Below are 19809 nucleotides of genomic sequence, written 5' to 3'. Positions count from 1 at the left end.
GACACCTGTACGCTACATCCAATTTGGGAGCATTCAATTGCATACAGTGGTGCCTCATTGCCCTCTGTGCTGTGAAATTAGCCTAGTCTCTACATTGTATAATATGGGGAGGGAATATACCATACCCCTAGTTGTAAGATCCTGTAAGAACCCAGAGCTCTGCATTATACAAAGTTTGATCATTATCTCCTGAGCTATGAACTCTAGAGCTGTGAATACAATACAAAAGCGGATCAATATCTTCCAAACCGAGGTCAGGCAGGACCTTCTGAGCTTTGCATTGCATACAGCATTGTGTTATCGCCCGTAGGTTGTCATTTCCTGCATGAATCCTTTGAATACATTGACTGACAATAATACCCAAACAGCAAGACCATGCGACAACAACAGATGTCTCCATTATTATACAACGGTGTGTCTCTATAATCTGAGCAGTGTCACCTTGCAAAAGAAACCAGCATTCTACTGCACTCACAATACGTGTCAATATCCCACGGTGTGAGATTTTCAGGTCTAATAGTATTACCGTACTTTACGTACAGTCCCAGATCTCTGCTTCTCTTAGAATTGCAGTCATTATCTTAGGAGCTGTATGATCCTGCAGAAACCCAAAGGTTCGGCATTACTTCCACCCCAGAGCTCTGTACTACATACAGTGGAAGGTGTTTGAATCAGTGAGATCCTGTAGCGATGGTGGAATAATATTTAGCATTCTGCAGGAATTATTAGATGTTGACTTAAAGAGCGCCCCTCGCAACCTCTCTGTAGAGTCAGCATCTCGTCGCCTCCTACAAGTTCTCTTACTTTTGAAGTGGAGGATGTTTGACCCCGGGTTTTCGATAGCTTCTTTAGTTCCAGACGGCACGACTGGACCCTCATCCTGCCTGGACCACGTCACTTGTGGTGTGGGGTTTCCCTCGGCACTGCAGGACAGCATGGCACTCTCCCCGACCTCCACATCAACATCCAGCGAGAAGTCTGTGAATTGAGGTGCAGCTGGGACAAGAGGAGACAGATCTTAGATACCCCTCACTGTCAGAAATCAAGGGCAGGAGAAAAAAAAGGAGAATTGTTTCCCATCTAGAACGCCAGCCATCATAGAAATGGGATATATTAGAAAAGTATGAGGACAGTAGACACTAATTAAGCTTTAACCTGTGTGTGGGCCACTGAGCCATTATGTCTAAATTACATGTGACTCATGTGACAGTAAAAGGTTCATAAAAAGTACCATTGTCACCCAATAAATGCTCGTATTCCAACTAATTTATCCCAGATCATTGTCTACCCGGAGACTTTGGATTTGGGGGATCTTCTAATTAAATCCAGTCCTTGGTAAAGTCAGCTGCAGATCATCCTGCTGTATACATTCTGTGTTTGCCACTTTGGTGGTTCCACCCAACCCCATATCTTTGTATTGTCTGTAGGATGACTTAGGAATGTGAACTAATGTATGTACAATAACTGTAAGAGTTAACACTGGATTTAAGCAGTAAATGTAGGATTACTGAAGCAGGCATACAAATGAGACTGAAATAGTATCAATTTTCATAAAGCCTGTCTGATTAGTGTAGTTCAAATTTAATACATAGGTGAGTCACATATTAAATCATCTTTAGCTCTCCTGTGCTTGGTCAAACAAGAGTAGAACAATCCCCTTTATAGATATGACATCAGCCATAATTAGCAGGTAAAGCTCATGTCTGGGGCTGGAGGCAAGTTCAAATTCTGGTGGCAGCATCAGAAGCAATTTGTGATTTTCACACAAAAGAAGTTAACCCCTGGACTACATCGCCCGTCATCCTTTATTTTCAATGCATTAATGAAGTCAGGAGTGAGTCTGACGCCCGGTGATTACACCCAGTGGGGTGCACTTCTCGTAGGCCGCGTAGGCACAGAAATGTTTGGTAGGCCCCCTCGGATATGTACGTCTGATTGTACTGTTTGCATATCCCAGGATACAGAAAATCTCATGTGAAGAACACCCCCCTCGTTGCCCCGTTCAGTGATCAGAACCAGCTTGGGGAATTGTGCTCTTCCTGCGAAGATCAAACGTCAACACAAAATCCAATTGGCCAGCGTCTCCCAAAATGCTAAATGGACGTCCCAGACCTTCCTGTATGGGGGGGCTATTTGCAGACGTACACTCAGGTCACACATAGTAACTATATAGGACAAGGATCCAAATCAGGGAGATTTGGGGGTTTGAGAATAAAATAAAAATTGGGACTTCAATGAATGAGAGGCCAGCGATGAGTAAGACTGCTGTCCCACTTAGTGAGACTTCAAGTCTGCATATATATTTGTGCAATAGGGATAATAATGGATTAATATTGATAGCCAACAAGACACACATCCTGGATGCAGTGATGGCATAAAATGGGTCTCTCTGAACATGAATCTGGGGGTCAACTGAAAAACGACAATTGGCAATTGCACTTGGGGGCAAGTGTAGCCCCCTTTCCTTATGCCTAAAGGAAATACGCGGGTGACTGCACGTGCTGCTGTACCTGTATGCTCACAGGAGGCCCGCGCCTCCGCTTCTGGGAGCCTGGGGTGAGCTCTATCTCCTTGTGTGCAGCGCCTCCACCTATGAGGGATCCCAGCGTTGGCGGGATAACCCCTCACAGGAACCAATACACAGTAGTAAGCAATACACCACTCAATATATATATATAACTGAGCTTTACTGTACACAATATATAACACACACACTACTAAGTGGCAACAATATAAGGCCGTGACCCCCAAACACTGAGTGGCGCCCCCAAAGTACTGAGGGTGCGGTGGCACCAATAACCCCTGGTGTCCGTTCCAGAAATCCCACCCAAATGTGAGGTAGCGCTACCCCCTGTGAATGCTGGTACACGTTGGGTACCTGCCTGGGTATTCCAGTACCCAGGTGCAGCGTGTAGAGGTGTGTTGGAGCGGGTCCCATGCAGTAGGGCATCCGACAACAATTCCCCTCTCTACTATGGGTCCCGATCCTCCTCATGGGGGAGCTCCAGCTGGTGTCTCACCCATGTGTCCTGGAATACTACGTCCTGGTTCCTGGCTGCAGAGTGCCGTGTGGCCGTCCGTCCACCGGCGTAGCACTAGTACTAAAGGGGAAGAGTCCCTATCTGGGGCCTTCCCTATAGCACGGAACTTAGAGTGGCTTTGGGCCTAGCTGGGGCCTAAGGGGCAAGGTCTGGGCCTAGTCCAGGAACCACTGCTCCCTGGACACTACTTTCTTCCTTCGCTCCTCCGTCAGGGCTGACTCGCGTGCTCTCCGCACGCGGAGGATATCCTGTCCTTCTCACCGCCAGAATCCCATTGGCTGGGACAGTCCATGTGGTAGTCCCTCCCCCTGAGGATTCTGGGACATGTAGTCCCGCTGATGTATGTGCGGAGCCATTCTAAGATGGCCGCCGCACACTCGATAATGTGCATGCGCGCCTTGCAAACATTGGCCGCCCCCACACTCCCGATTGCGCGGAGCTCCAGTCGGACCACCCAACAGCTTCCCCCTCACCAGAGGTAAGGAGGGGGACTCTGCTACAAAAGTCACAGGAATTATAAAATGGGGAGGGTCAGCAGGAGTTGGGTTATAATAGGATGCATTTGGTTCTGTGTCGGGGTTACCTCTCCTGTTGGCATTAAAACTCAAGGATGGATTTGAGGGTTAAAGGCTCCGTGGGAAATACAAAGACTGCCCCAGAGAGGAATTAGCCTTTTCTGTTTGTTGGTGAAGGCAATTAGGTGGTGAAATGAGCGCTCCGTGAATAATGACTTGAAGTGGTCTCTTCCTATTCTCCAGATTCAAGGATTAATCGCTCAGCTGCTCAAGAGATTTGCAGAACACTGCTGAAGTAATACTCTGCGGTCTCTCTGGCAGCCAACTGGTTAATGACAATAACAGGCCTGGGGCAAAGGGGTTTCTCACTTCCTATCATTATTTTCATAGCAGAAAAGCTGATGTTGTAGCCCAAGAGCGCTCAACTGCAGTTCTCAAGCCCCTCCCCCTCCCCCCCCAACAGGTCAGGACATCCCTGCTTCAGCACAGGTTGCTCAATCAGTCCCTGCTTCAGCACAGGTGGGCTCAGTCTTTGACAGCCTCTGCTCGAATCCCCCTGTGCTGAAGCAGAAATATCCTGAGACAACATCGTGTTGCCGTGACGTGGCGCTGCAATGTAGTGACGCCACGTCACCTGAGGAGATGCCGCGCCGGACCAGGTAAGAGGCCGCACGAAAGCCCCTGTACCGAGCCCCGCAAAAGTACAACACGGCCCTTAATCTATGGAGGGATTGGGTTATTAGAGGGATATATGATGGGGTGTGGGTGTCTATGAGAGATGTAGGGTATTTATAAGGTGGGGGTCGGGTTATTTGAGGGATATATGATGGGTTGTGGGCGTCTATGAGGGATGTAGGGTATATAAGGTGGGGGTCGGGTTATTTGAGGGATATATGATGGGGTGTGGGCGTGTATGAGGGATGTAGGGTATATAAGGTCGGGGTCGGGTTATTTGAGGGATGTGGGGTCTATATGTGCTGTGAGGAGGTATATCTGAGGGGGTATAATAGACGCATGTGGATCTTTTTTGATCTGGGAAATCTTAGAGGGTATGGTGTAGTTAAAGGGGAAATTAGCCCCTAGGGCCAAAGTAAACTAATTCCACTGGCATAGGGGTTGTAGGGTAATTGATATGTTTTTTTTACCCAAATCTGACACCTCTTTGTAATGAATGTTTTAAAGTTAGACTTGGGAGGGGTTTGATTTCTCCCTTTTGTGTGATGTCACCGTGTGATCAGCAAGTCCCCCCTCCCCACCTCCCCCTTATTGTTTCTCTCATAAGGGGGGGGGGGGGATAAGGGGAAAGAAAGCACTTCCCAAATCAGAGGCCTCTAAACAGCCGACATTGCGGGACTGCACCTGCAATACAGGACCCTATTAATGTTATGGGTTGCTTTATAGATACTCTGTATTGCTTTACTTTACAGCATGTTACTCCTGAGAAAACTAAATGTAAGCCGCTGCTGGCACCTATAGCAAGAACATACGGCCGATCACCTCTCTCAATATCATTACAGTATGGTCTCCCTCAGTCAACCTTCTCTCTTCCCTCCACCTCTCCCACCCATGTCCCTGTCTCCCTTCTTTCCTCTCCTGTTCACAAGGGGCCACCTGGACAGCCGGTTCTGCACAGAGGTGCTGCCGGGTGATGTATGGGTTTCTGTTTAATATAACAGCTGGCAGCTCACCTGTCACCCGAGTGACTGCACTCCTTGTTTGTTATTGGTCCGCATCTGAAAAATCATTTTCAGCGTTTATTCCGGCTAACGGGTATTTAATTCCTGCAGCAATGAAAAGGCTTAAAGCGGCAAAACGTGAAACCATATAGGTTTTTGTGTTTTTAATAAATAAATTGTTCTGCAGAATTAGATAAATATTGAGTTTATTTTTAATTAAACTCTTAATGCCATTGTTAATGAGTTTTAAAGAATCGTTTGATTTCTGTAGCACGGTTTAGCCCACCTCCCCAGCAGTGCAAGATCTTTGCAACACTTTCCTGTTGGGTATAATTTGTTGCCAATGTCCCCAGCAGTTTGAGCTGCAAAATGTAACAATAGATAAGGTTACTGTAGTAATATAAGGATACATTGTAGCTGCTGAGTCGCACTGACTGAAAGATTGATTGAAACAGAAAGGCAGCCATTATGTAAGGCACACAATCAGGATGTTTACATATTTATAACAGGGGCACCAAACAATTGCCAGCTTAGGTAAGAATGTAGATACATTGTCACAGGCTTTACATGTACAAATAATAAAAAAATTAAAAAAGGGGGGGGATGTAGTATTGCTGCATTAACCCCTCAGCTGCCGGAGAGGTGCAGTGCAAACATGATTGTGCACTCAGCCCTTGTATCAGACTTGTTAACGCATTGATTTGGAGTAAGGCTTTATGAGTTTTAACCCTTTGAGTGCCCTTTGACGGGACTACCACACCAGGGGGTGTGGCACTGCAGAGGTTTACGTCATATTCGATTTGCTCGATTTTCTAGGGGAAAAATCGCGTTAGGAAAGCGATCTGACAGGAGGGGGAGGACGCTGTCCTCTTCCGTTCCGTCATCGGTGGCGCCGCCATCACGTGACGGCAAAGTCCCGGCTCCCAAAGGATTAATGGAGGTTGGCCGATAGAAATAAGTACTTTCCCCATTAAAATGCCATTATTTGTAAAGATATGCAAAGCGGTCGAGAATTCGCTTCCCGCAGGTTCAGCCAAACTTAATTAAAAGTTTGCAAAACCACCAATATTTGGCTTTTTGAGCCAGAAGTTCTGGGGAACGGCACCAATTGTTCCAAAATGCGCTATTTTGGTTGTGTAATGGGCCGAAATAGCAGCTTGGCGAGTGTATTTCAAGAGCGAAATTAGGCGAAAATACAACGCCCAAAGAATTTTGCAAACGTGTTGCGAGCCTGTCACTCGAAGCAAACGTTTCTGCAAACATTGATAGGGGAAATTCACAAAGTTATCTTTGTGAAAAAAACTCCCCCATCTCTAAATATTTAGTCTAGAACCCCCAAATGTCCTGGTTGATTCTGTGGCCTAGATCAACAAACGGGTGTGTACCAGAGTACCACCCATGCATATAAATGGGATCTCTGGCTATAACAGGGGCCTTAATCCCAATCTAAAAGGGGTTCAATAGAAAGCCTGTATTGGTCTGAGGAATCCAGCAGGGAGCGGGTTAATTGCAGCCAAACAATTAACCAATCACCACCTGGCTCTTCAGCCTCCTGCTTGAACTGCAGGGGAGATCTCGAGCACAGAGGGACTGTGTTGCCGGAAGAGATTCCCAGGAACAAGTGGTCTTGAGCACGGAGGGACTGTGCCGCCAGCAAGACTCCCAGGAACCAGGCCCTCTATTCCAGGGCACAGCAGACCCTGGAACATGCCAGAGTGTGTGTCCCCCCAATGGACACCAACCCAGAGACGGAGATAAAGGGTCCCCTGCTTATAGGTACCACTGTGGACTTTGGGGTCATAGGTTGGAAAGAGGCTTATCCTCCCAGCTCTGCAGATAGGGACTGGGAAAGGGAGTTATTCCTTACACGGGGATAGGGTGTTTGTTTGTTTGTGTGTTTCCTTAAAATGTACTGCTGAAAGGTACAGGCTGAATAAAAGCCATGGTTTATTTCCCCCAAATATGCCTCCCTGGTTGCACCTCTGCACATGTCTCTTACACTGGCACACGCATATGATGTGTTGTGCGTACGGACCTGTACAATGCCGTCTCCACGCGTGTGCGATGTCTATTGCACAAGATGGAAATGGTCTCGTTATCTAAAGACGTCCTCCTGAGAACAGAGGATCACTAGGGCAGCCTCCGGATAACGGCAGAGCTGGAGGGGGATTTGTGGAAGAGGAGGCCGGGAGGCTGGAGACTGGAACATGGAAAATAGATTAGGGGTAGCGGACATGGAGGAGTACGTTGTTTGACGAGGACGTGCAGCCATGGGGAGGGGGTGGGGGAGCAAAAGCCCCATGGTGATTCCCATTCAGTGACTTGGCAATTCATAGAATCGTGGTGAGAGCGGCACTCTCTCCCTCTCCACGAAAAGTCGAACTCGCGAGGAAACGCCAATGTCACAGCGGGGTCTGAACTTTGGCAAAACGTTTGCTTATCTCTACTTAACTCATGTAATTCTAATAACTGCTCCAATTCACTCCGCCCCAGTCACATGGAGCAAAATGGCAGCAACGTACCATATAACAGATTAACGTAACCAGACATCACCGCAGCGCCTCTCTTTGCCCCCAGTGTGCTCCAAAATGGGCTCGCTACGTCTTTCTGTAACGCTCCCTTATTCCTTGTAAGCAGAGGCCTCTCAACCTTTCGCACCAGTATGGCTACGACTGGTGAAACTGAACCATTAAAATAGGTAGAACGGTCTTCTCTCTCGCCACTGTTGTACAATGCTACGGAATAGGTTGGCGCCTTATAAACAAATGCTCCACAATAAGTGCGCGGGATAACCCCCTTCTGGGCTGAATAAGTTAACGCCCAGGCTGCTGACCTCTCTGGTATGCAAAGGGTTAAGGCAGAGGTTCTCAACTCCAGTCGCCCAACAGGTCAGATTTTGAGGATATCCCTGCTTCAACTGATTGAGCCACCTGTGCTGAAGCAGGGATATCCTGATCAGTTGGGGGGGGGGGGGGTCTAGAGGACTGGAGCTGACAATCGCTGGGTTAAGGAGTTTAGGAAGGAGCCAAACCAATCACACACAACAATACGTTGTCCCAGCTTTGCCTGTGGGAGCAATCTATGTCGCCGGAACATTACAGTATCCCTGTGAGCATGTTCGCAAAGTCCGCGCCTCCCTTCACCGCCCACAGACTCCCAAAAAGAGAGGGGGAACGGAAAGCGAAATATAAACAGGAACAGCTACATGTCCCCCCCCCCCCAAAAAAAATAAGGGTGGGTTTATTCTCCCAGCGATCCCGTCCACCTACACCCCAAGAGTACAACCTACACAAACCATGTATACAACACCCCTTCTGCTACACTCCCCGTTGGTTGTCGGCCAACACGTGGACAGGACACTCCGATCTGTCACAGGTCTTTAAATGCTTGCCGAGTTATTCATGTTCCTGTCTGAAGGATTTGCTGGCCCCTGCTTCTCCTAATGGGGCTATAATGTCTAATTCCCTCGAGGCATTTGGTTCTCCTTTCATCAAGCTCCTACATGTCTAGCATTACAGGCTCTAAACCGTTTCCCAGCTGTACCTTCTGGACCAGACGTGGTAACGAGATCGGGAGATGTGTGTTCTGGTTGTATTTTTGTGTATGGGGGGGTGGGGGAAGGGGGGGGGGGAGAGAGAGATTTTTTATGGCAATGTCAAGTCACAAATACAGATTAGAAATGCATGAGATACATTCCAGCAACAAGCCATATCCATCAGCGACACCGCTGGTCCTCTCCAGCCAGCGGAAGGGATGGGAACATTTGCTGTAGTTACAGCCGGACAAGGAACTGCGCCGCCGCCAAAGTCACTTACGGTAAACTTGGCCCCAAACAGCCGCCCACAATCTGCTCTTACAAATGAAAATGTCGCCGTCGCTCCATTCCTGCTCGGTTTATTTTAGCCGACAGTGTACTTCTGCTATAACGCACTGACCAGAACACCCTCCTACGCTCTCTGTACGCTCTTTCTACTTGCCACTTTTAGATTGCGAGCTCTTCGGGGCAGGGACTCCTTTTCCTAATGTTACTTTTACGTGTGTAGCGCTTATTCCCATTGTGTGTTATATTGTGTCTCGTGTATTACAGCTGTGACGCGCTATATAAATAAAGGACATACATACATTCCCCGCCAGCACGGCCCTGAAACACATTGCAAAGCAGACCTGCACGTAACAAGTCAGCTACTATGTAGCGATGAGGAAATCAGACGCGCCGTTTAGTTAGTATTCCCATCAGCAGTCTCGGACACGCCAGTGATAACAAAAATCAGCGCTTTTCCACCGAAATTCCATTATTTTTGTCTACAACTCCTCAACCCCTCACCTACCCCCCCCCCCCCACACCCAGGGCCGTCTTAACAGCATTATAGGCCCCCGGGCAAAGCAGTGCACTGGGTCCCGCCAACTCTCCGCTACAAGTCGTCATTTTCCCCCTTCTACCGAGTTAGCGGGAGATTTGAACGTTGAGGCGGGTGATCGGAAAATTAGTGTTAAATTCTGGTCTGTGCATGGATTAGCATGGGGCCCCTATGCTCCTGGGGCCCCCGGGCAACTGCCCAGCATGCCCATGCGTTAAGACGGCACTGCCCACGCCCCCCTGCCATCGCCTCCCATACAAATGGTGTTAACCTTCTGATTTAATCCTGACCAACCTTAAAACTAAAACCACAAATCAAGCATCCCGACAGCCTGCACTCATGGCTATTGTCCCACACCCGCTCCTACCACTCATTGTGGCCAAGCACTGCCATCCACTGCACTTATTCCCTTACCTGCTGTCTCTGTAAGTCTCCCACTCCCATCATACCACTTAAATGGTAAGCTCTTCGGGCTGGGATTCCTTTCCTAGTGTCTGATTTTGCTGCACTTATTGTATTATTATTATTCCCTGTACTGTATTCTTTGTAAAGCGCTGAGTACACTTTTGGCGCTATATAAATAAAGACATACAATACAAAATTTAATTGATTTGGGTCCTTAGCAGTTTGACATTTCTAGAGAAGTAATACCGGACACATACACACCCAGAGAGGTAATACCGGTATACACATACATGTCCAGAGAGGTAATACCGGTATACACATACATGTCCAGAGAGGTAATACCGGTATACACATACATGTCCAGAGAGGTAATACCGGTATACACATACATGTCAAGAGAGGTAATACCGGTATACACATACACGCCCAGAGAGGTAATACCGGTATACACATACACTCCCAGAGAGTTAATACCGGCATACACATACATGTCCAGAGAGGTAATACCGGTATACACATACATGTCCAAAGAGGTAATACCGGACACATACATGCCCAGAGAGGTAATACCGGTATACACATACACGCCCAGAGAGGTAATACCGGTATACACATACATGTCAAGAGAGGTAATACTGGTATACACATACACGCCCAGAGAGGTAATACCGGTATACACATACACTCCCAGAGAGGTAATACCGGCATACACATACATGTCCAGAGAGGTAATACCTGTATACACATACATGTCCAGAGAGGTAATACCGGATACATACACGCCCAGAGAGGTAATACCGTTATACACATACACACCCAGAGAGGTAATACCGGTATACACATACACGCCCAGAGAGGTAATACCGGTATACACATACACGCCCAGAGAGGTAATACCGGTATACACATACATGTCCAGGGAGGTAATACCGGTATACACATACACGCCCAGAGAGGTAATACCGGACACATACACGTCCAGAGAGGTAATATCGGTATACAAATACACACCCAGAGAGGTAATACCGGTATACACATACACGCCCAGAGAGGTAATACCGGTATACACATACACGCCCAGAGAGGTAATACCGGTATACACATACACGCCCAGAGAGGTAATACCGGTATACACATACATGCCAAGAGAGGTAATACCGGTATACACATACACGCCCAGAGAGGTAATACCGGTATACACATACATGCCAAGAGAGGTAATACCGGTATACACATACACGCCCAGAGAGGTAATACCGGTATACACATACATGCCAAGAGAGGTAATACCGGTATACACATACATGCCAAGAGAGGTAATACCGGTATACACATACATGTCCATTATTACCTCTAATTTTTTTACTAGACAGAGTGTCCAAATACAGGACAGTCCGGTTCAATACTGGACACCTGGTGACCCTACATCCATTAACCCCATGGCTGCCTGTGGGGACTGCAACACATTGCAGAGCAATGCAGCCTGTCTGGCAGCCACAGGGCACAGAGGTCATGAGCAGAGCAATGTAATTATCCTCATGCGGATGCATCCGGAGATGCCTAATAGCTCCTAAGAAACCCCCGCCTGGCACGAGCTCTATGTACCCTGGGGGTTTGGGGGGAGGCCTGATAAGTCGAAACTCTGCTCCCGAGGGACACAGAGCCGGCGACTGAAATTGCAAAGAATAAACAGGATACGATTTACCAATCTCCCCCCCCCCCCCCATCACTGCGGGGCAGAACAGGACCCCAATGCATATGGGATTAGGAAGAGCAGAGAGCCAGACACTGCAACGTGTAGAGATATTTGAATGAGGCAGTAAGGAGTTGGTGAAGGCTGTAGTTAGGATACTATAGACTAAAGCAGCAGTGGCCAACTCCAGTCTTCAAGAGACCCCCGCAGGTCAGATGTTCAGGATATCCCTGCTTCAGCACAGGTGGCTCAGTCAAAGACTGAGCCACTGATTGAACTACCTGTGCTGAAGCTGGGATATCCTGAAAACCTGCCCTTTTGTGGGGTGTGGAGGACTGGAGTTGAGCCCCCCTGGACTAGACCAGCCTCAGGCAGAGATGGTCAGAGTCTTATAGACATTCAAAGGTCCTTTATTGTAGGACGGGCCAAGTGGAGCAAATGACCGAGACCTTTGACCCGTCGCGGACAGAAGGCTCTCAGGGGGAATATGAAGCGCACTCCTAACGCACTATCTGCAATAAGTGCAAATCATATACAAGGTTTACTTAGGTGCTGCCAGCTCGGTGGAGTTTCTTGTCCGCTGAATATGTACATACCCATGACATGCCAGGCCATATTTCATAAAGGTGGTCTTTTATTATATAACCCATCCTGATGAAGAGGCAGCAGCGAAACATTGGCGTAATAGTATAACACCTTTATGAGTCATGGAGTCGCCCTGGATAAGGGCACGAGAGAATAAAAGGTTGCTATAAATAAATACATTATTGTTACCAACGTAAGGATCTGGCAGCCAATAATTCAATAGGTGAAAACTAGGGGATACATTTCCAGGAGAGACTTTCAAAAAGGATTTGGAAATGCTTAGCAATAGCCCGACCATTAAATAAGGCTACACACAACCAATCCCCTACCTGGTTATCCTATGAAATATGTCACTGTCAAGGAGAGGTGCAGAGTGGGGACTCTGGCTGTACAAACACTTGCTGATCATAGTGACATCACACAGTGACATCACACAAAAGAGAGAAATCATACCCCTCCCAAGTCTAAAAAAAAAAGGGGGATCAATTACTCAGATGATCCATTAAAGAGGTCGCTGGAATAAGTTCACCTTGGTCCCAGGAGTGATTGACCCTTTAAAATCAGGCACCTATGAAATGCTTCTGTAAATGTGACTTGCTTTGTGGGCAGAGAATTGGGGCCCCCAAAATGACGCGGACTTGTCATTTATGATGTTACAAAATGATATCACCAAACCACAATAGCAGATAAAACCAGATTGACCGTTAAATGCTAATGATATGAAATATGCCGGGAAGTGTAAAAGATGCAAAGTACATCATCATTCCTTGAATTATTACAGTTCTAAAAACATATTGAGCCGTTTCCAAATATATGGAGATATAAACCGCTTATATCTAACCCAGGGGTGGGCATCTCCGGTCCTCAAGGGCCATCAACAGGACAGGTTTTCATTATATCCCAGCTTCAGCACAGGTGGCTCAACCAGTGGCTCAGTCGAAGACTGAAGCATGGACAGATTGAGCCACCTGTGCCGAAGCAGGGATTGATTGACCACCGGTGCTGAAGCAGAGATATATTGCTTATATCTTATTTGCCCCATTCTAGAGCAAAAAAAACCCAGATAGTGTGCACATACATTAAAATAAAAAAAAACATTTCTCTGGAAGCCTAAGGAACATTGCCCTATTGGAAAAGTCACGTAGTAAAAAAAAAACGACTGCGTCATTCTGCATAAAAAGAGGTTTTATAAGACAGACTTACTGCCCACGTCCACCCGGATGACATCGGAGGAAGAGCCTGCCTCGTTAGATGCCACACACGTATAATCGCCGGCATCGTCCGCCTTCACCCCCTGGAGTCTCAGAGTCCCTCTGTGGACATCGCTCGTGGCGACTGTCAGTTCTTGGTCACCTGAACACACACAACATATGAGCTCACAACTTGTTCCCGGACACACACACACACACACAATATATACTTGTTCAAGGAAACCTCATGCCAGGCCCATGCGTGGAGACAACCACAAATCTGAAACCTCCGCTTGAATGGGTTGCTGGCTTTGTACTTTCTGAAGACAAGCCTGGCTACACAAGCGGATTAATTCCACAAGTTTCAAGCTTTATGGATAATCCCTACAACAAAAAAGGAGAAGCAAAAAAGAAAAGGGTTCACTAAATCACAAATAGTTTCGGGGCAGCCGATTAATGCTGGCGTGATTTCGTGAGCGAGACCATTTAACGTGTGTAATAATGCACACATATCTGCAGTTTAAACTCTGTGTTATGTGTGATGGACCGATATTACCCCCGGGGATCTATGCGGGCCCAGGGCTGTGTGATTCTGTCACACAAACTGTTATAAAGAAGTAATGGTACTACAGCCGATACCTTGGTACCAAGTGACCAGCGGCGGGGGAAGTCCCACAGTGACGCACTCTAGCACCGCGTCCTCTCCGACGGGCACCTGCACGGAGGATCTCACCGCGGTGGCTTTCGGTCGTTCTGCATGGGATTGAGTACAGGGTTAATCACACACGTGTTAGCGCCGACACCTACACAGAGGGGTCTGACACTGAACGCTTACCCATGTACGCGAGAGATACAAACTGCTCGTCCGTCCCCACCCCGTTGGAAGCCACACAGCTGTAATTCCCCGCGTCCCGTTGGCCGGCGTCCTTGATTAGCAGGGTGCCGTGGTCAATGATTATATGGCTGGAGGGAAAGAGAGTGGAGTCACTCGCACGTTACACACTGCCACACTTATTCCCTCACACTCGGAGCACAGGGAGCTGCAGATGTCACGTACATTGTGGATATATAGCGCAGACAGTGTAAGACGTGTGTACACAGAGTTTCCAGGCCCGCGAGTCCCTGCACCTAAAAACCTCATAAAGTAACTTTGGTGAAATATATAAATATATATATACACATATGCTGTCACTTTGAACCACGATGCACTTAATTTGCTTCAAGATACGCCGTGTGCTGTGTCTTCTATTCAGAGTGTGTGAGAGTGAGTGTGAGAGAGTATGTGTGTGAGAGAGTGCATGAGTGTGTGTGAGAGAGTGAGTGAATGTGTGAGTGAGTGTGAGTGTGTGAGAGAGAGTGAGTATGAGAGAGTGTGAGAGTGTGTGAGTGTGAGAGTGTGTGAGAGAGAGTGAGTATGAGAGAGAGTGTGAGAGTGTGCGAGTGTGCGAGAGAGAGAGTGTGCGAGAGAGAGAGTGTGCGAGAGAGAGAGTGTGCGAGAGAGAGAGAGTGTGCGAGAGAGAGAGTGTGCGAGCGAGAAGTGTGCGAGAGACTTATGAACATACGCACATATTGCTCGGCCTTACCGGCTGCCATTCCTCAGGAAGGTGTCTCCGTGCTTCCAGGAGATGTGAGGTGCCGGGTGTCCGGACACTTCACATCTGATCTTCACCTCTTCTCCCTGAGAGAGGTGTGGGGCGCTCGACTCAAGCTGTATATGTGGGGGCTCTGTGGGGGGTGGGGAAGAACAAGCAGAGCTGCTGTTAGGGAAGGGGTGGCCAACTACAGTCCTCAAGACCTTCCCCCCCCCCCCCCAACAACAGGTCAGGTTTTCAGGATATCCCTACTTCAGCACAGGCGGCTCAATCAGTGCCTGCTTCAGCACAGGTTGTTCAATTACTCTCGAGGACTGGAGTTGAGAACCCCTGCCTTAGGGTTTAACAGCCAAGGACTGTCAAGGATGGGATGGATCCATTCAACAGTTAGTAGGATAAAAATCTCTCTGTAACCCGGGCCGCGTTAAAGGGTTAACACTGCTGCAGAGGTTACCCTATTCCCCCTGAGATTGGATTTGCATTACAGGATCCGGGCAACAAAAGGCTTAGAGACAGCATTGCATTTCCAGTATGCAGGAGTGCGCGCGTATGCATGGAGTGCGCGCGTATGCATGGAGTGCGCGCGTATGCATGGAGTGCGTGCGTATGCATGGAGTGCGCGTGTATGCATGGAGTACACGTGTATGCATGGAGTGCGCACGTATGCATGGAGTGCTCGCGTATGCATGGAGTGCGCACGTATGAATGGAGTGCGCGCGTATGCATGGAGTGCGCGCGTATGCATGGAGTGCGCGCGTATGCATGGAGTGCGCGTGTATGCATGGAGTACACGTGTATGCATGGAGTGCGCACGTATGCATGGAGTGCGCACGTATGCATGGAGTGCGCACGTATGCATGGAGCACACATGTATGCATGGCGTGTGCATGTATGCATGGAATGTGCATGTATGCATGGAGTGCGCGTGTATGCATGGAGTGCGCACGTATGCATGGAGTGCGCACGTATGCATGGAGTGCGCACGTATGCATGGAGTGCGCACGTATGCATGGAGTGCGCACGTATGCATGGAGTGCGCACAAAGAAAACTTTCCGTGAATTCAAAGAACTTTCCGTGAATTTAAAGAATTCATCGTATTCATGTAACTATATCAACAATAGTGATAAAACATTAAAAATAAGAATAACTTTTTCTTATATAGCGCTGACAATGTTTGGCGCTGTACATAGTACTTTGCAGACACAATCAGCCTCTGCCCTAAAGAGCTTACAAAAGAATTTTTGGCACAGGGCGATAAGTTGATTGCCCCAAGTCACAAGGAGCCGACACCAGGATTGGAGCTGGGTGCACCGGCTGCAGAAGCAGCGTTCTCACCACGAAGCTACTGTACTACTTCTGCCCCACGTACTAGGAACAACAAGGACACTTACCCAGCACCGACAGCCAGACGCTGGCGGTAGTGGTGCCGTGATCATTGCTGGCGGTGCACTGGTACTGTCCAGCATCGCCGGGCTGCACATTCTGGATCTCCAGGGATGAGTTGGGCAGGATCCGCAGTCTTCCCCCGATCAACGCCTTCCGGTCATGCGTCCAGCTCAGATTGTAGCGGATCTCTCCGAGAACGTGGCAGGACAGGACTGCCAGATCCCCGAGGGAGGCAGTGACGTTATGGAGGAGAGAGATAGTGGGAGGAGGATCTGTGACCAAAAACAGAGAGTGGCACACAGAGGGGAGAAGACCGCCAAGACAGAAAGACACAAGGACAGGATCTGTAGAGGCCATATATATAATATATCCAAAGCACACATCTTCCATCGGCTATATTATCCATATTCATCCTGATCCAATAATATGCTATTGGGTACAACCTGCAAATAGTGTCGGCATACATAGTAACAGTGAGACACTAACGGGGGAAACAATTATACAAATTCATAGATTGATGGATAGAGAAAGTGTGAGAGAGAAAGAGCGTGAGAGAGAGAGAAAGAGCGTGAGAGAGAGAAAGAACGTGAGCGAGAGAAAGAAAGAGCGTGAGAGCATGAGAGAAAGAGAGAGCGTGAGAGCATGAGAGAGAGAAAGAAAGAATGTGAGAGAGAGAGCGTGAGAGAGACCGTGAGAGAGAGAGAGAGCGTGAGAGAAAGAAAGAACGTGAGAGAGAAAGAGAGAGCATGAGAGAGAGAAAGAGAGAGAAAGAGAGAGCAAGAGAGGGCGTGAGAGAGAGAAAGAACGAGAGCGTGAGAGAGAAAGAGAGAGCATGAGAGAGAGAAAGAGAGCGTGAGAGAGAGAAAGAAAGAGCGTGAGAGAGAGAAAGAAAGAGCGTGAGAGAAAGAAAGAGCGTGAGAGAGAGAAAGAAAGAGCGTGAGAGAGAAAAAGAGCGTGATAGAGAAAAAGAGCGTGAGAGAGAAAGAAAGAGTGTGAGAGAGAGAGAGCATGAGAGAAAGAGAGAGCGCGTGAGAGAGAAAGAGAGATCACGAGAGAGAAAGAGACAGCAGGAGAGAGAAAGAGAGAGCACAAGAAAGAGAGAGCACGAGAGAGAAAGTTAGAGCACGAGAAAGAAAGAGAGAGCACGAGAGAGAAAGTTAGAGCACGAGAAAGAGAGAGCACGAGAGAGAAAGAGAGCACGAGAGAGAAAGAGAGAGCACGAGAGAGAAAGAGAGAGCACGAGAGAGAAAGAGAGAGCACGAGAGAGAAAGAGAGAGTACGAAAAAGAGCGAGCGAGCAGAGAGAAGAGGGGAGAGAGACCTTTCGCCAGTTCTCTCACCTGCCACAGACACCTTGGCCTGGGCATAACGCGCCCCCATTTTGCTGATGGCCGTACACATATAATCTCCTTCATGGCGCCCGGAGGCCAACGGGATCTCCCATGTGGCATTGCCAGATTCGCTGAGGACGGTGGAAGAACACTCCATGAGCAGCAGGAAACCCAAATAACACACCTACTAACTCATCGCCGTCCCACTAGCCCTGTGCACAAACCTCTGCCCACCTCGGGCATGCCACATGACACACCCTGCTATAAGCCAAGACCCCCCAACTCCCCCCTCCACCCCCCATACCACTTACGTGAAGAGCTGATCCTCTCCGAGCTTCTTGCCATCTCGGGAGAAGCGGAGCCGGAAGGGGATGTCACTGCGCACGGAGCAGGGGATGAGCAGAGGCTGCAGGTGATATCCCTGTATATGAGGAGGCATGGCCACAGAAGGCAGGTCTGCAGAGAGAGGGGAGAGGAAAGGAACGAGTTACTGCAAATGCCATTTAACTACAAAAAAAAGAATGCTCTTTGGTATCAGGCGGACAGTGGTCATTGAGGAAGTCCGGTGCAGCCCCGGAGTAAAAGAGCTGCAGAAGAAGCTGTAAGTAAAGGGCGGCCAACTCAGTCCTCAAGAGCCACCAACAGGTCAGGTTTTAAGGATATCCCTGCTTCAACACAGGTGGTTCAATCAGTCCCTGCTTCGTGGCTCAATCAGTCGCAGCTTCAGCACAGGTGGCTCAATCAGTGGCTCAGTCTTCGACATGACCGGTTGGTGGCTCGAGGACTAGGAGGTCTCCTGACCTGTTAGTGGCCCTTGAGGACTAGGAGGTCTCATGACCTGTTGGTGGCCCTTGAGGACTAGGAGGTCTCCTGACCTGTTGGTGGCCCTTGAAGACTAGGAGGTCTCCTGACCTGTTGGTGGCTCGAGGACTAGGAGGTCTCCTGACCTGTTGGTGGCCCTTGAGGACTAGGAGGTCTCCTGACCTGTTGGTGGCCTTTGAGGACTAGAGGTCTCTTGACCTGTTGGTGGCCCTTGAGGACTAGGAGGTCTCTTGACCTGTTGGTGGCCCTTGAGGACAAGGAGGTCTCCTGATCTGTTGGTGGCCCTTGAGGACTAGGAGGTCTCCTGACCTGTTGGTGGCCCTTGAGGACTAGGAGGTCTCCTGATCTGTTGGTGGCCCTTGAGGATTGGAGTAGGCCGCCCCTGCTGTATAGTTATGTTCTTTACTCTCTGATCTTATCTGCCCATGTCATATCCTAGGATATGTCATGGGCCCCCCAGAAACTAAGGGGTTAATCTCTTCAGTGTCAACAGAAGACACTCTGGGACTGAAGGGGTTAAAGAGCCCTACACACTACAGAGGAGGCCCACTAAGTCATGTCTCCCCGGGGCTCCATCACCTGGTCTTATGCTTGTGTAGGCCACATTGGAAAGGCGCTGGAACTGGTGTCCTCCACGGTCAGTGCCGTTCACTTGGACGAAGAAGCTTTCCTTGGGCGCCTGGAATTGAGGCACCGACCACAGCTGCTTGGAGCGTTTGTAGGGTAAGCGTTGGGCGGGCAGAGAGAGGACGGACTCTCCCGAGACACGCAGGAGGTCCAGGGACTCCAGCTGCCCCGGTGGAGAAAGGCCAGTGCAGTTAATCAGAGCCGAGATGGGGATTCCTGCAGGAAGAGGTGGAGAAGACGAGGAAGAGAACATCTTTATCAGACTCGGCTCCCAATCTTCCTATCCTCCTAAAGCAACACGTTTTCCAAAATGGATCATGTTTAGGAAGAGCGATCACGCGCATGTCACTGGCAGCAAAGCGTTTGCGGAAGAACTGTTGCCCACGAGACAATGTTTCCAACTTATCTCTATGTTAAGGATCCATTCGTTGGGTTCTAACTCTAACCACAATGTATTCACAACTGTCCTGCAGTTCCAAGGAATGCACAGCCCCCTGGTTCCCCGGTGCACAGCCCCCCGGTTCCCCGCCGCACAGCCCCCCGGTTCCCCGCCGCACAGCCCCCCCGGTTCCCCGCCGCACAGCCCCC

At 48.8% G+C, this 19809-nt stretch overlaps 1 protein-coding gene across 1 annotated transcript in view; it reads right to left on the bottom strand.

Annotated features, from left to right (window-relative positions):
- Positions 1-19809, bottom strand: part of HMCN2 (hemicentin 2) — a 104593-nt gene that overhangs the window by 66944 nt on the left and 17840 nt on the right. Inside the window, 9 exon segments of the mRNA XM_075579523.1 lie at positions 805-996; positions 13477-13626; positions 14103-14216; positions 14299-14426; positions 15047-15188; positions 16448-16714; positions 17782-17903; positions 18084-18228; positions 19174-19437. Of these exon segments, the coding sequence (XP_075435638.1) occupies positions 805-996; positions 13477-13626; positions 14103-14216; positions 14299-14426; positions 15047-15188; positions 16448-16714; positions 17782-17903; positions 18084-18228; positions 19174-19437 (1524 nt within the window).

Source organism: Ascaphus truei, chromosome 21 (genome assembly GCF_040206685.1).
Source record: "Ascaphus truei isolate aAscTru1 chromosome 21, aAscTru1.hap1, whole genome shotgun sequence".
NCBI classification, from domain to species: Eukaryota; Metazoa; Chordata; class Amphibia; order Anura; family Ascaphidae; genus Ascaphus; species Ascaphus truei.
The sequence above is the reverse complement of the archived record's forward strand: the minus strand, read 5'-3'. Positions and strand labels throughout refer to the sequence as shown.